Genomic DNA, 15,000 nt, shown 5'->3' on the forward strand with positions numbered 1-15,000 from the left:
CAGACAATCACAGAACTTGAGGTTAAACAATCAGAGGGGAACATAGCAATTCTATTAAAAAAGCTGAAAAAATACCAAAGCAAGTATCTGGCATGCTTAAAATCACTCAATGTTTTACAGGCCTGCTTGTAAGAGACACAGCTGCAAAAGAATGGATCACTTACATAATTATGCTTATAAAAGGATACTGTGGAAAGGATATGCACTAAGGAAATAATCTATGGTACAAATCAGTTTGTTACTGATTTTTTATATAGCAATGACAATATTGGGACTGTGTGGATTAATTGAAAAATATACCACTTGAGATCCTGTTAACATAAAATTTTTCCTTACCTCTAATCTATGAGAAATCTCAGGGAGTTTTGTAATTGCAGGCTCCTTATAAATAAATTCTTGTTCATCCAAGTCCCCAAATTTTGATCCATAGAAACCAACACGGAAGTAAGTTCCAAACATTCGTTTCTGTCCCTAATTGATAAAGAGAAGAAGAAATTTACAACTGCTTTATGTGGACATTGCAGTGTTTGGAAGCCTTCTTTTTCCCCTCAACTGATGTATAGGAGAATCCACTAGTCCTATATTTTCATCATTTAAAAGCCACTTCTGTATATCATCTAGTGCTGATGCAATAGAAGCACAGGAGAGAAAGCATAGAACTAAGTGAACATTTGACTGCAATCTAATTTAAAATTTAAGCTGATCATGAAGGAGGTTGCATAGAACAAAAAAACTTATTAATTTTAAATTCCTTTGAATACATGTAAGAAAATTAAAATTTTGCAAATGTGCAATGAAAATTGATACGAATTTGAAACTGATTAGGCTCAGCAATAAGGTTCTTCTGAAGAAAGAGAAGAGAGTATAAGTGCTGAGAATTTAGATGGGTTTTCACATTTATGAAATATGTTTTATAAATATAAACACTCATCAGTTTTATAACTGAAAGCACTAGTGAATTTAGAATAAAGTTATTTTTGTTAAACAGACGTGGCCAGGTGGACACAGACATGTTCAGCTAAGACCATTTTATATTAATTTCTGCTTTTTTGGTATGGAGAGCCTTTTTACACTGTAGACTATGCAGATAGACCCAAGCACATGGAAGCTTTTATTTGAAAAAAGGAAGTGGAATTATTTCAAATTCTGGTGGGTTGATCATGGCAAGATGCCAGGTACCCACCAAAGCCACTCTATTATCCCTCCCTGCAACTAGACAGGAGAGAGATAATGAATAGGTTGACATAAGGATAGGGAGTGATCACAAATTAGTTACCATCATGGGCAAAACACAGTTGACTTGGGAAAACTAACTGAATTTATTACCAATCAAACTCAGAACAGGATAACAAGAAGTAAAACAAAATTTAAAAACACCTTTTCCCTGTTTCTCCTAAGGCTCTACATCTTCTCTCCCAGTGGCGCAGGGAGATGGGAAACGGCGGGCATGGTCAGTTCACCATATGTTGTTTCTCCCACTGCTCAGGGATAGGAGTCCTTCTGCTCCAGCCTGTGGTTCCTCCCTTCCTCCCTGCCAGCCTTACATGGGGTCACAGCCCTCTGTCAGGCATCCACCTGCTCTGGCATGGGGTTCTACATGGGCTGCAGGTGGGTCTCTGCTCCCCTGTGGATCTCCATGGGCTGCAGGGCCACAGCTGTCTCACCCTGGGCTGCAGGGGAATCTCTCTCTGGCACCTGTAAGCACCTCCTGCCCCTCCTTCTCCACTGATCTTGGTGTCTGCAGACCTGTTGCTCTTAGATGTTGTCTCTCCTCTGAGCACAATTACATCTGGCCAGTAACTTTTTTCCCTTTTGGAATATATTATCCCAGAGGTGCTGCCACTGTCAGTGATGGGCTCAGTCCTGGCCAGCCTTGGTCAGCAGCTGGCACTGGCTCTGTTGGACATGGATAAAGTTTCTAGCAGCTTCTCATTGACATCCCTCTTTAAACTCTTCCCCTCCACTATCAAAACCTGGCCACACAAACCCAGTACACACATGCACAGTTCCATTAACAGCAGTCTCAAACAAATAGTGCAACCCAGCAATGTATCTTGCTAGCAGTGCCTTGCCTCAAAAGTACCTTATTAATAATGCTGTCAAAGGCCTTCTGTAGCTTGTTGTGTGTCAAGGTAAGCTTCCTGAAGTCTCGATGTGCTTCCAGTATGGGGATGACAATTTTGTACACTTCATTCACAGTTTCATACAAACCTCCCTTTGAATAAGGAAAAAAAAAAGAAAAAAAAAGAGGAAGAAATGAAGTCTTCATGCACTCTGAAAAGAAACTATATCTCCATCAATGGCTTGGCTGAAAAGGACTCATCTGTTAATCTCCTATGTTGCTTGTTTTGGTGTTCTGAAAACTAGTAATAGTAAATGGGCCATTCTGAACAGAAAACAATGAACTGGGTGTAATTTGGATCTCTGATCAAACTCCTGTTTAAAGCCCTGGTTTCTGCCTCAGGCTAGCAGCAGGAAATGGATTTGTTTGTCATGTATGGTTCAAGGCAAACAGAGCTATGTCTGGACAAAGGGACCCAAGTGGTACCTTTGGAGATGCTAAATCACAAGTCCTTATGTAGTAAGTGTAGATTATGAGGATTGTGGTTGTATGCTTTGTGAAAGTATAGGAGTAACTCTCACATGCCTCCCAAAATTTATATTTTATGCAAAATCTTTTTCTTAAATGTATTATCCCATGATAATATCAACTGAAAGTCTTGGCTCCTGCCTGAGACAATCTCTTTCTGTTGATGTTGCCCGTGGTCTGCACAGTAGAGGTGGGTATGTGGCTGAGTTAGGCAGAAAAAGCCTAGGTTAATCAATCTGACTGAGGCAGTAATGGGACAGCCAAAGATGTGTCCTCTTGTTATTTGGACTGTGGCAGGTCTGTGATGCCTGGTTTAGGAGTACTACATTGTTTCCTCATGTGCAGGAAAGGAAGATGTGGATCTGAACTTAGGTAGCCCACTATCCATTCCCTCCTGGGGATTCTGGTACTCACTCACCGTGCTGAAGAGCTCTGCAGCTTGTTCCAGCAGCCCTACCAGTCCACTTTCTGAAAAATACCTCCCAGAACATATGCCATCTTCATCTGGAGATAAAACATCATCTGAAACAGCAGATTCCTCCAGCACATTGGACGAAATGTTCTAAAATACATCAGAGCACACAAATAAAAAACCTAAATCAACAGTACATAACAAGGATAGAGGAAGAAATTGTTTAAACATATTTACATGATGGGAAGAGGAATGAGTTTTTTCAGTTGCAACCAGGTGACACATAGTTACATTCATTTTTAGAAGTGAAAGTAACATTCGTAAATCTCTATAGATGGCAGACCAGGAGTTTTGCTGTAAGAATCATGAATTTTCTTTCTAGCCTCAGGTTTAAAATGCAGACTCCTGTAGGTGTCAAACTAGCTCTTCTCTGGTGGCTGGATTTCCATGGAGCTTTCAGTGAGCTCAACACCCAATACTACTAGAGTCACAAGCAATGTGCCCTTCCTAGTGCTGGCATGGAGGAGTGGGAAATTCCAAACAGCACCAGACCTTCTGCCATCTGCTTGAATAAATTGAACTTTCATGTTTTTATTCACCTTTTCCAAGCAGAGGAGAAGTAGGACACAGACAATATCACTCAAAAAACCACAATAATTGATTGCTTCTTCTTGGTTCATCCTCTGCCATACTACACTTCAAACTTCCAGGATTTATTCAGTTTCTTGTTAATGTTATGAATCTCACTGTGCATTTAAATAAAACTAGATGAAGTCACTCTCTTGAGACCTTAGACCATGAAATAACATGTCTACAGTTCTTCAGGACTTCTTTGAATATATGACACTGTGTGGCATCAACATAAAAATTTTTATAATATATAGAAATACGTAAAAAGTAACAGCAAAATATGTGTACATATAGTATAGGACTGGCATATGTAACTTTCAGCAGCAGCAGAAAGGTTAAGCTTTGATTTTCTATTAATTAAAAGGAGTTAAATTAGTGTCATAGTGTCTCACTTCAGCAGAAACTGGCAATGACAATCTGTCTGAGTGGAGGACGGATGCCCGCTGGCTAGCTAGCTGAGTCCTTAAAGGCATCTTTATAAAATAGCAGAGACACCGAGGGCTGCTACTATCGATCAGATTTCAGATAAAGAATTGGCACCACACACCACTAGCAGCATTGGGCTTTCCCCGTGGGTTTTATGGATGCACTTATTACTCCATGGGTGAAATTTACTCCAGCCATGCTGCCATCACACTGCCTAGTCTGCATGTCACATCAGTGCCACTGGAACGGTGAGCACAGCCTCAGAACAGCATTCACAGGGGTTCAGAATACATCTGAATTTTTGCCAAAGGAAGAACCACAGCACATTTAGCACACCTATGCCACTTTTTACAGTTTCATTGAGGAGAGTGACTTCAACCAGACTTAGGTTCACTGGCACATACCTGCAGAAACTCATAAGCCATGCAGATTAATTTCAGGTTTTCCTTTTCTGTAACACTAGCTATTAAGGACTGTTTTCATGTGACTCTGGTGGCTTTTAAAAAAGTTTTATTATTTTTTATTTTCCTTTTGTAGCAAAGAGAAGAGAGTCTGGAGAAGTGATTTATATACAAAAGTAACAGGAAAGTCACAGACACCAATTATCCCTTCTGCACCTTTAAGCCTCTAATAACTAATGTCAGGAATGTATTTCCATGTTTTACAGTCCATGTACTCTAGGAGGAGAGAGCCTGCATGACATACTTCTGGGGCTTGCATGATCTTCTGCAAAGTGGACATGCCTCAACCAACTTAAGCCTTGATCTACCTTTCATATTGGAGAATTTTACATATCCCTTGTATAATAAAGGCAATACATAAATCACAATGTATTTTATCAGCAATTATATTGAATTTCACAAGCATAGTTCTCATTAAGGAAAATAAGCACTTCTGTGAACTCAAAAATCCCTCTGATCCCCAGCCCTTATCACCATGTTATATAAGGCCAGGGTAGCCTGCAACCTAGATGCCCAAAGAGCCCAGGCTCTACCTGCTGAGCCGCGTACCTCAGCAGGTAAAGACACACACTAGGTACTTGTCTGTGTTAATAGAAAGTGCTTTAAAGTCAGTCCCTATGCATTTCACACTCTCACTAATTCTGCTTTACTGCTTGTGAAGGAAATTTAGCGTAAGCATTAATTAAATCAAATGGAATTCCACTGGAAGTGACCTCACTTTGATTTTGAGAGATAGCTTTGTTTGCATGGAGGGAAGCATTTTGTCTGGTACAATATAAGGAAATGTATTACTTTACTGACAGTCAGTTTTCTGGGTGCTAACAGACACACTGCAGAATATCAAATTCAGAACTGATTTGATCCTTTGCTAATCTGTAAAGAGGAGATAATACTTCTGCTCATGAAGAATAATATTTTTATTCACATTATTATCACCCTCAATCTCACATCTAAATGCATATCACCACTATTAGTTGATCTCATATCTGAGCCAAATGAAGAAATGATCACAGAAAGAGTCAGTGAGTGAGACCTGTAACCACACTTGAAGCTGAGCTAGTCTGCATAGTGTTTCCCTCTGTTAACAGTCATCTGAATAAGATCTCCACAGGTGCTAAAAAAATAAACTTGTTTGTAAAGAATGAGAAAACTTTTCTTGAAAGCCTATATAAAAATGCAAAGGGTTATTATAGTTAATTACTGTTATGAAATTGAAAATTGCACTGTCAGATAAAGAGTTATGTAACTGGGTTCTTGTCATTAGGGCATTTTATTACCTCTCTCCTATGGGGCAACCGTGTCTTTGGAAAACATGTATTTACACAAGCATTTTGATGAGAGAAATTGATTTGGTGCTTTTAAACTCCTAAGTTTTTGCCTGCCTACTGCCTTGCACGATAGACTTCAATTCTTTAACATAAATGAAAACATATCCATTTATAGCAACCTGCATAATCTAGGAGCAATGGAGGGAGGAATTGCATTAGGGTCAAGTGTGTGAGCTTACAAGCACTCAAGACAGCCTGGGAGCAGGATGACATTGGGGAGGGAGTGCAGATTTCACTTATATCCAAATGATGATAGCATCTAACAAGTAGAAAGAAAAGAATGGTAAATAGAAGTAATGCATGGAAGTTAGAAGTTTGAAGATATACAAAACTGATAAGGGATGAAAAATGGCAGAAGAATAAATCCATGGCCAGAATTTTAGCCATTAAAAAGAACTATCATAAAGCTATCTTTATTCTAAAGAAAATCAAGAATATACACTTGTCCATCACCTAATTGCTGAGGTGGTATTGAATATACTAATGCCCAACAATTCAATGGAAAATGCCAAGTGGCTCAATCATGTTCACATTTACTATTTTGAAGGGGAAAGCCCCAGGTGTTGTGGTTTTATCAAGGGATGATGAATGCACCAAGTATTAGTATTAGTTAGGTATTTCAAACTCACTTTGACAATAAAATGTGCTCTGCAACAGATCAACAAAACTAAGCAAAGGAGTATTCAAGCAGTGAATTCTGAGCTGCCATTTGTTTTAGAAAACTGGGGAAGCTCCAGAAGAGGAAATATGCTTTGAGAATCATCTACTTTAAAGTGTAAAATATGAGGAGATGGTGAATAGGTTTATCAGACTGCAGCAGGAAAAAATGGTGGAAATACTGATATAAAATTAATAAAGAAAACCTTAAAAGTATTGTACTTAGACCTAATCAACAGCAGACTACACAAGCCTGATACTTTTTAAAGAAAGGAATTACAGTCCAATAAACATAATAATGTCTCAACAGTGGATGTCTATATAACATCTAAGATGATCCTACAAAATATTTCCACTAATAAATTGAAATTATTTATAATTTACTTTAATAATTGCAGCCAACAATTCACTGGTTTCAGGGAACAATGGCATAAGAGAAATTTTCAACACATGGCAATAAATTAAGGGTTTGGCCATTTTTGTTTTTAATAATGTAGAGACAAGAAGCACTAAAATAATTGAATTTGCATATGAAGTCAGTTCAGGTAAGGGTATCTAAAACTGTATAATCTGATAAACTAAGTGGATATGCATTTTAAAAACTTTAATCACAAAGACTTATGCTTTCACCTATGCGATGAAAAGTAAGGTGGAAAACTGAACCCAAGAAAACTGTCTGGAAAAGATCAGTTTATTACTGAGTAAAGAACTCAACAACACCAAAAGAACCAGTGAAATCTTCAGAGAGATAATGTGAGAGCTACAGCTCATGCTGGAAGAATTTATGGGACATTTTTACTAGACTTGGATATACTGGATTGACCGCAGTGATTGTGTCATTCATCAGTCAAAAGGGTTTGGTTAGTAACTTGAGGGCAATCAAAGGATTGGAGAACACGCTTGAAAGAGCTGAGCAGCTCCAATTATCTAGATTATGAGAAAGAAGTTTGAAAAATGCATCTGTCACAGTTGATAAGTAACAGCCCTAGAAAAAGCATGTGATAATAGAGGGGTTCTACTTAGCAAATTTAGAGAGAGATTACAGTATCAAACTGCTGGAAATAGAAACTGGAAACTGCCATTGTAACATCTGCCCCATGCACGCACCTCTGCTTTGCTTAGCGCAAGAACAAACACACAGACCAGAACTGCCTTATGCCAGCAAAGCCTTTTACCTGAAAACTGACACTGCCCACAGGGAGATAGTTCCGATCCTCAAGCATGCTGAGGTACTCTGACACCAGTGCTGCAGCATGGACCAGGCACATGGCTGCTTCTGTGTAGCACTTCCTCTTGGTGTGCTTCTCTGCCATGTTCTGCAGCCAAGTCAGCCTCAAGTCCGGGGATGTCTGGTATCCTTTTGCAATTCTGAAAACACAGGCCAGAAAACAGGTGTGAATGATCACTTCTCAAATAACAAAAATACCCTTATAATTCTTCCCCTGGGTTCAATGGAAGAAGACATTTCTGTCTTTGCTCTGTATGATTCATTAAACAGAAAGCAAAAGAAATGGTTAGGTTGTGCTGGGCAGGAGACAGAGGAGCTATGAAGAAAGTAAAACTGTTGCATCCAAGACTCTTCAATGTTCCTTACTCTTATCCTTGCCCAAATCTATGTCCACCTCCCAGAGGCTGCACTGCAATGTGCTCACTACTGCAGCCTAGGCACCCTGCTAAAGACCAGCTCTGATAAAAAGGAAATGTGCACGAACAGAACAGATAGAGACTTTGTCACAGCTATGTCCCTAAAATGCATAGTTCAGCTCACCTCACTCCAGAATTTTCTCAGTAGCAATTCTAAATGGATTCACCTGTACATGAGGTCCATCAGCATCTCTGGATCTTCCTGAAATTCCCTCATTTTCACTGTATCTGACAGGATGCCGTTCAGATTACACAGTAGCTCCTCTACCTGAAGCAATGCAAAGATCAATGTGAAATTCTCAGGTGTTTATTTTTTCCTCTGGAAAAACAACAGTATCTGCACCAGATGATAATCTCCTTAAGCCTCTTTTACCCAAGAAAATGTCAGGATGTTTTCTTCAGCTCTATATAATGCAGCAAAGGCTGCATACATAGCAAATCTTACACACACACATATTTTAATTAATCAAAATTAGCTGAATAATAAAATCTAAATAAATAGATCCTTTGATCTATTTATTTCTGAATAAGTCAAATGTGCTAATGGAGTTTAGCTTTAGTTGATTTTACATCTGAAACCAGATGTTTTTCGGTACAACCTGAGTTACTCTAAGAATTTTAACAAAGTGTTTGACAGTTGTCTGACATGTTTTTCATTACTGCTGCTGACACCTTACAAGCTGACAAAGAGAGAAAAGTTACCCAGATGGTACTTGTCTGAAAACAATGAATCAAATTCCATTTTGGGAAACTCTTAGAGGGCATAGTTCCTGCTGAGGTCTAGGAGAAAGCTGTACTCAAAACCAAGTGATGATTCTCCTGTAATGTGATTTCAGGGGAAATTCTTTACAGTTTATTTTATGGAATAATATTCACTTCTTCCCCCCTTATTGTTGGGCTAGACATAAACTCATGCAATAATGTCTTCATCCTTTTCATTGCTTTGGAAGACCAAGACCTAGAACTTGCTTCAAGCATTGTCCTATGTGAAAGCTCCTGATAAAAGCCACAGATGCCATAAAAGATTTAACCTGAATGGGAAATGGCGTTGCCTGCATCTCTGTGTCTTCCTCTGCATAGGCCAGGATGGTTCGCAAGGATCGTCGAAGGAATTCCTCATTGAACTCAGGCGATTTTCCAACCAGAGAAGCTAGCGACATGGTCACCTGCATCTTCACTCTTGAAAAATTCTTCCAGAAGAAAAAAACAAAAGCATGAGAGAATGATGGCTGCGCTGCAGTTCACACATCTACCTCCTCTATGAAGCAAACCCACTTTCTCCTGTCCAGATTGAGTGCAGTAGACTCACTGCTCACATAACTGGCCCCTGGTGCATCAAACCTAATCATGTTTTACCCACTTAAGCCAAAGATCCCTAATCTGGCATGTCTGTACTTTGGAGCTAGAATGTTCCTTGAAATATGCATGCATTTTGAGACAGGAGAAAGCCAGAAGCACCCCTTTCCCCCTTTGCACAGGCCAGTGAGTGTGTGGATCAGACCACACACAGGAACAGACGAGGAAGAATGACTGGAAAAACATTCTGGAAACAAATCTCGGAGGCAAAAGGCCTCTGGGAGCTTCAATTAGTAATGCATTACACCCTGATGATCATGGTGTGCCTGCAGTATATTTTCCTTCTACAGAGTTTACACTTTTTACATATCCAAGGCTTTTAACGTAATAACTAGTGAAGAAAATTCTGTGCAAGATCAGATGCTATCCAAAATGCTAATGCAAATGCTTTTATGCTAGAACATTATTAATCTACATGCAGAGTGTATGTATTTTGCTCCACTTGTGTGGTAAAAATCAGAGCCTAGTCCTAAGACCAAGGTGCTGGTGAAGAATTCCTATTAATACAAGTGTACAGCAGTATACAGAAGTTGCAATTACTTTAGAATAGAACTAGACTGAGTCGTTCTGACACAGGAATGAAAGAAAAAAGACAAGGTGAAGGGTATTGCTTATGCATTGTACGGTCTTCGCTATCAGAGGCCTAATGCTGCTCTGTTTGATATTGGAGGATGATATTGAGTCACGTTTCCTGAATCAATGCAATGAACAATAATTAAAGCCACTTTCCCCCTGCACTTCTAGCACTTCTCTTGGTTCAAATGTGTGAAACAGCAGACCAGGTGACTGCAGATGCATTCTACTTGCTGTTGCAGCTTCAGTCTTTGTTTCAATTGGTCACAAAAAAAGGTGGCACAAAATATACTGCTGCTCTCAAAATCTTACACTGGTAGAGCTGAAGCTGTATCTCATGAGGAGATAAAGAGTGGCACAAGCTTGAGTTCGTGTAATATCTATGCTGCTGCTGCAGTGATGGAGAACTCTTTGACACAGGTCAGCACACTGTTCAACCTCCTCTTCAAACAGCAAATCTCCAAACTAAGGGAAAAGGAAGAAAACATTTATTACTCTTATTTATAGCCATTAAAACATCATTATCTTAGTGCACAAAAGTGACAGGGTTCACAAAAAGTCCAAAGTTTTTAAAAACTACATTTTATACATATTTTTATTCACATTTCTGATTCCTGTGATGTTGCAGATTCCATTTCTAAGATTTTTTACAAGAAAGAAGGATTTGAAAAGAAGGGTTTGTGTTTTGGAGAAAAGAGAAAGTGACAGAATAAACTCAGAGTATGATGGCTCCAGGAGTTTTTGAAAACATAAAATATTGCAAAATTCTTAGAAGCATGGAGATTTGCTATTTTCAGAATACATAATGATTGATGAAGCATGCAAATACTTCCTTAAATATATGGAGCAATTTTTAGCTCTTTGCACCAATGCCCTACCCTTCCCCAGGCCTCCAATTCGTTCTTCCTCCTATGGCGTTTGAAAAAACTTGCACTGCCAAGCTTTCATGCCAGACCCTCCTTTACAGTGTGTACACAATGCACACGGCAGGCAGTAAACTCAGGGGGCAGGATGTCTGTCCAAAGAAACTCTCAGCAGAGACAGCACAGATGCACCAGTACCACATCTACATACACAGGACTGATAAAGCTGTCTGAGTGAACGCAAGATATTGCTTCCAATCTGCAGACCGATTTCCCAGTTCTCAGCCTTTCTTCAGTCCATTCGCTCACTGTTTTGTGTCTAATTTATATTGCAAACCTGCTGGCAGATGGTTTTATCACTTTTACTTGTAAAATAACATCTATATGCCTACAGTGTAATAGAAGTAATTGGACTGATTGCTTCATGAAATACAGAACAGAGTCAGCTTAACTACAAGATCTATTTCAATGAGAATAAGAATTGCTTCACAAAATTCATTACTGTAATTGGAAGTTAGCTTTTAAAGATAAAGTAAAATGAAAACATAATTATTAGTTTCATAACTATTCAGGTATCTACCCTTTAATTAGGCTTTATCAGCCAATCTGCATTTAAGAGCAGACAGGCATTAACTGGACAGGAGTATCCTGTTTCTTATTTTTATTTTAGAATTGTTTAGGGAAAATAAACATTTAATGCATTCTTCCTTAGTGGAGCTGTTTTTCTTTGTAGGAGAATGAATCTTAAAAAGGTTTTAGAGTCCGTATGAAGCACCCAGCTCCTTATGACCCCTATTATTAAAAAAAATACTTTGGGTCAATTTCTGTCCTCATATATGTTTTGAAATTTGTGAGGTTTTATTTGTTTTGTTAGGTTTTTTTTTTCTTTATTGTTGCTGCCTTTTCTGATCTGAAGTTTTTTAATTGGTGATACAGAAGTGGAAGAGAGATGAGGATTTGGCTTAGTTTTCAGGCAGAACAAAGATGAAAACTGTCAATGTCTTAGAATCTACTTAGCATTTTGAAACTCATCCTAGAAATGGAAATCTAAAATGGTGCCCTCAATGTCTCATGAGTTTTGATTTCTCTGCTGCCCATCTGACTGGAAACTAGCCTTGCTGATGTAACAACTTAAATTTGATTTTACGGAATTCTTGTGCAGTTCTTGGCATTAAGATTCCTAACTAAAATCAGAATGTATTTGAAATAAAGCGTGTGGAATTGCTTACTTTTTTATGATTTATAAATCTTATATGTTTAAGAGTAGGCTGCTAAACCTACAAGATTATTCAGATTTAATTATTCCATCTTGTGTGGTCAGTGAAATAACCTTATAACAGATGCAGAAATCCTGCAACAACCCTATAGATACTAATTTGTATTTACATATGCAAAATATATTTAATAAATGTCAGAGAAAAGTAATGGACACAGCCCTGCTCTACACGTGCTTTTCTATTAATTTGATTGTAAGCATGAAAACAAAAGTTTATCAAGAGCATACCTTGGCAATGAGTGCTCGGAGTGTAGCAAAGCAATGAGTCAGGTAAGTTGTGCTCTGATCATAGCCAAGAGAATTTACCAGGACCTTCAAAACTCCTCCCAAGAGATTATCTCTGCATTCTGCTGCAAAGCTGGCCTACATAGGAAGGAGAAAAACAATAACTGTATGAGGTAATTCTGCAATGAACTGGCACACAGGAACTGAAGTTCTGCTCTTGAGAACCCATGAGAAATCTAGGAGTTCAGAATTTCTACTAACAGGTTTTCAAGCATGAAGTTTTCTCCACCCTACCTGTGAATTTTTTTTTTCTATTCAACACTATACAAGTTTACAGATGATCTCAAAGTATTTGCACTAAGAAACAAAAGGAAAAATTAATCTTTCTTCCACTGGCTTCTGAGAGACCAGGGATTGGAACTAAGCCACCTCTACTATTTTTCACCTGAATGATGTTCTCTTGCATATCAAGAATGATCAGGTTAGCTTCAGTTGCCAGGTTTCCGCTGATCAGAGCTTCTTGGTCTAGCTCAGCTTTTGTCCTGGAAAAGAAGTTCTAGTTAAAGCAAGCAGAGTGTATCCCAAGAGTTAGATGACTTGGTGTTTAAGGAAAGCCAGAATACAAATGCATACCATTCTGAATGATCCCATAATGACAATAGTGTTCAGAAATGTTTCTTAAAAACTGTGGAATGAAATTAGGAAAGCTGCTATCATAGAAGAGCAGTCACAAAGGGGACTTCTGAAAACTAGGCCTCTAGACAGTTGGGATAGATGCTTTTCTTCCTTAATAGTCATCTTCATAATGGCTACTTAGTATCTTTCAGTTGTTCAGTAAACTATGTTGTAATTTCTGAATGCATTGCCTGTAACAGGACACAAAACTCCGAAATGGGGTAATAGATAACTGATCTGACAATTCCATTAAAAAAAGTAAAAACAAAAAGTAAAAAGTAGACTAGACCAAAGTCGAAATTGCTTCAGTGCCATAGAAGCATCGTTTAATGTAGGCAATTTATAGAGACTGAGACTGTTGACAAGAAAAGACAGCAGGTCCATACAGCAGAGTCCCAGGACATTTAAGAGAGAACTGAAATAATGATGAAAGACAGGAGATAGTGGTGAGGCTACACAAATACCTTCTTAGCTGAGACTTAAGAACAAGGTCTGGAACACAGTTCCTCTGCAGCTGAATAAACACAGGAGCAGATACTAACAAAACTGCATTTTCACACATCCAGGTCAGAAATGCAAAGAGGCATTTTTCTTTTTCCTAAGCTGCTCAAAAAGTGCTGTTGCCTGGCTAGAGGCTGCTCTCTAGAGCTTGAGATTAAAGGTCCTGTGACTTCGGCCAAAGTTCCTAAGGTGTAAATCTACAGCTGGAGCAACACCCTCACGATCATGCTTCTGAGTGACTTCAAAGTGTGTAGCTGCTCTGCTACATATTTTTACCCAAAAATAAAACCAGAGGAGCAAAGAGCCATCCTTTAGTGCACAAACATATAATTCTGAGGAGAGCTAAGAAAGGAAATCAGGGAGGTCGTATGGTTAATAACTACAATGACTCAAAGCAACAACAACAAAAAAAAGGGACTGCCAAAACTTTAGTGCTACAATAAGGACACAAATCCCAATAAGAGTAAGAACCGAACAAATTTAGTGAACTTTACAGGTGTTTGGGCTATTTCCAGCAACCACTGAGCTCTGATCCACACGCTGAAGGGATCCTCTCTGGTATGACACATATCTTATGACTGCTGCTACAATCCCAAAGCATTATCTTCCCTGACTCCTGCTAGCAGAGCTTCTCAATATTAATATAGCATGTCAAACCAAGCTTAGCTGATTTAATATGGCAAAACATGTACCACAGTACTGTATGTACTGTGGAGCCAAGAGCAACAAAAAAATAAATGTAGCAAGCCTCTTATAGGACCCTTACACTAACTAATGTTTGCCACACTGTTAATAAGAAGGGAAAAATGTGTAGATAGCAATTTAAAATTCTCCTTCTCTCCATTCTTGTGGCCTCTTTGTTGTGTCATAGTAACAGCTGAATATTTCTGCTACAGAAACATTTTATTTTTCTTTCTCTTTGACAAAAGAGGGAAAGGAATGAAACTACTGATTTTTTAATAAAACATCCTAGGAGCAAGAACAAAACATAAAAACCCCAAGCAGCTTTGTTCTAATAAAAGCAATATGCATTAATTAAATTACTTACTTGTCTTGTCTCTCATTTGCCTGCCGCCACTGTGTCTGCTCCTTTCTCCAGCGCAAATTTTCATTTACCCCTGCTGATCTGTCATTCCCTAAGAGTGTAACATATGTCAGAGAGATTAAAACAAAGGGGACACCTGAAGTCTGGCAGCTTGCCAAAAGAAAGAGATATATTTCTGTAGTAATCTGTCAGAACTAAAACCATTCAATTTACAGGTTCAGGGCTCTAGTAAAAAGACTCATCACTTTTTTTTTTTACTTAGGATTTTTAGAGCATTAACTTGCTTAATGTCTACAAAAAAGCTGCACAGATTTTTCATTTATTAAATGAAGCAACCT

At 38.5% G+C, this 15,000-nt stretch overlaps 1 protein-coding gene across 1 annotated transcript in view; it reads right to left on the reverse strand.

Annotated features, from left to right (window-relative positions):
- Nucleotides 1-15,000, reverse strand: part of DOCK8 (dedicator of cytokinesis 8) — a 91,143-nt gene that overhangs the window by 7,084 nt on the left and 69,059 nt on the right. Inside the window, exons 33-42 of the mRNA XM_059492138.1 lie at nucleotides 14,666-14,753; nucleotides 12,887-12,983; nucleotides 12,445-12,579; nucleotides 10,390-10,542; nucleotides 9,180-9,338; nucleotides 8,316-8,416; nucleotides 7,680-7,872; nucleotides 3,009-3,152; nucleotides 2,084-2,215; nucleotides 337-471 (exon numbers count right to left, since the gene is read on the reverse strand). Of these exons, the coding sequence (XP_059348121.1) occupies nucleotides 337-471; nucleotides 2,084-2,215; nucleotides 3,009-3,152; nucleotides 7,680-7,872; nucleotides 8,316-8,416; nucleotides 9,180-9,338; nucleotides 10,390-10,542; nucleotides 12,445-12,579; nucleotides 12,887-12,983; nucleotides 14,666-14,753 (1,337 nt within the window). The remainder of the gene's footprint in view (nucleotides 1-336; nucleotides 472-2,083; nucleotides 2,216-3,008; nucleotides 3,153-7,679; nucleotides 7,873-8,315; nucleotides 8,417-9,179; nucleotides 9,339-10,389; nucleotides 10,543-12,444; nucleotides 12,580-12,886; nucleotides 12,984-14,665; nucleotides 14,754-15,000) is intronic.

This window comes from Ammospiza nelsoni, chromosome Z (assembly GCF_027579445.1).
Source record: "Ammospiza nelsoni isolate bAmmNel1 chromosome Z, bAmmNel1.pri, whole genome shotgun sequence".
In the NCBI taxonomy this organism is placed as follows: Eukaryota; Metazoa; Chordata; class Aves; order Passeriformes; family Passerellidae; genus Ammospiza; species Ammospiza nelsoni.